General features: G+C 64.1%; 1 protein-coding gene across 1 annotated transcript; it reads left to right on the forward strand.

Annotated features, from left to right (window-relative positions):
• Window positions 1-752: 752 nt before the first annotated feature.
• BJX68DRAFT_251336 (uncharacterized protein) lies at window positions 753-1,111 on the forward strand. The gene has a single exon (XM_071042375.1). The coding sequence runs from the start codon at window positions 877-879 to the stop codon at window positions 1,060-1,062; it is 186 nt and encodes a 61-aa protein (XP_070891844.1). The 5' UTR covers window positions 753-876; the 3' UTR covers window positions 1,063-1,111.
• The last annotated feature ends 567 nt before the right edge of the window (window positions 1,112-1,678 follow it).

Raw genomic sequence — 1,678 nt, forward strand, 5'->3', positions numbered from 1 at the left:
CGAGCAATGACATCAAGTTGATCCACCGGTACGTGCCGCGGGCGGTGGGGGAGTTGATTGTGTGGTACATGTGGTTGGTGTTGCCGTTCACGGAGCAGTTAACCGCGTGGCAGGCAGCGCAGCAGCAGCCAGCGGCGCAGCTAGTAGCCCAGCCAGTAGGCAGGGGATTAGGGTTAGGGTTTGATAGGGATAGGGATGATGCCCAAGCTCGCGCGCCCAGGGTAGGGTTAGCCCGCCCATCCACCCAACCCATAGGCGCCGCGGCATCAGCATCAGGGTTAGGGTTAGCCAGCCCATATTTATGGGGTCCCGATGCGGGCACGCAGCGCGCGTGGACGCCCGACCGGTTCCGCGAGGTGTTGAAACGGGAGACGCAGGCGCGGTTAGGCCAGGCATTGAACATCCCCATGTACCGGGACATCGCCATTGGGATCAGCCAGCGGTTCATGCGGGCGGGCTGCGCGTTCACGAGCGACGTCCATGACGAGAAGGAGCAGCAGGCGGCCGCCACCATGGTGTTGGATGCCGACCAGGAGGAGGGCATGGACGCGGAGCAGTGGATGGCGCATATCGCGGATTTACAGGCGGCGCATTCGTCGCACGTGGCCGGCATGGTGTACGGGCGCCAGATCATGGAGCAGGCGGGCACCACCAGCCACCGGCGGGCCATGTTCCGGCAGTCCAGCGTGGAGTGGCATGAGTTTTTAGGGTTCCCGCGGGCGGAGGACGGTCATAGTCACCATCACCACCACCCCGCAGGCGAAGCAGCCATTACCCCAAGCGGTTCGCAAGCCGTTGGGGTTAGGGTTAGCCCCCGCCAGCCCGCTAGTACCCCAAGCAGTTCGCAAGCGGTTAGGGTTAGGGTTCCCCCGCTAGATGGTTCCCCAAGCGGTTCGCAAGCGGTTAGGGTTGGGGTTAACCCCCGCCGGCCCGGCCACGATAATATTAGCGTTAGGGTTCACCATGCCCCCATGTTGGGCAAGCGGAAGCGCGCGCCGTGGCAGGCTGAAGCAGAGGAGCACCAGATCGAGCGCCGGCAGCAGCTGCAGACCATGGACATGACCGCCGCGATGCAGCAGATGACCGGGCAAGCCCGCATGCAGTTCCGCGGCGTGCAGGCCAGCGCCATGGCCGCCATCCAGCAGGGCCAGAGCCCGGTGGTGGCCATCATGCCCACGGGGGGTGGCAAAAGCATGTTGTTCATGTTGCCCGCGTGGGCCGTGCCCGGCGGCACCACCATCGTGGTGGTCCCGTTAATATCATTGCGCCAGGACATGGCGCGGCGGTGCCGGCAGGTTGGGGTATCATGCGTGGCGTGGGACCGGCAGCGGCCGCCGGACGAGGCGGCCATCGTGTTAGTGACGCCCGAGTCCGCGGTGACAAGCGATTTCCAATCGTTTATTAACCGGTTAGTGATGATGCGTCGGTTGGACCGCGTGGTGGTGGATGAATGCCATATCATCATGAATGCGCAGAAGGATTTCCGGCCGCAGATGGCCCAGTTAGGCCGGTTAGTGCGGGCGCGGTGCCCAATGGTGTATTTGACCGCCACGTTACCCCCGCAGATGGAAGGCGAGTTCAGCCGGCGCATCCATTACCCGCGCGACCAGATATATATATATCGCGCACGCACCAGCCGCAGCAACGTGGCGTACCGCGTGTGGCGGCCCGCGGTGGC

Source organism: Aspergillus pseudodeflectus (genome assembly GCF_044049435.1).
Source record: "Aspergillus pseudodeflectus strain CBS 756.74 chromosome Unknown BJX68scaffold_146, whole genome shotgun sequence".
In the NCBI taxonomy this organism is placed as follows: domain Eukaryota; kingdom Fungi; phylum Ascomycota; class Eurotiomycetes; order Eurotiales; family Aspergillaceae; genus Aspergillus; species Aspergillus pseudodeflectus.

Coding starts and splice junctions, on each gene's coding strand:
- BJX68DRAFT_251336 (XM_071042375.1), top strand. CDS start 877: ATGGTTCCCCAAGCGGTTCGCAAGCGGTTAGGGTTGGGGTTAACCCCC.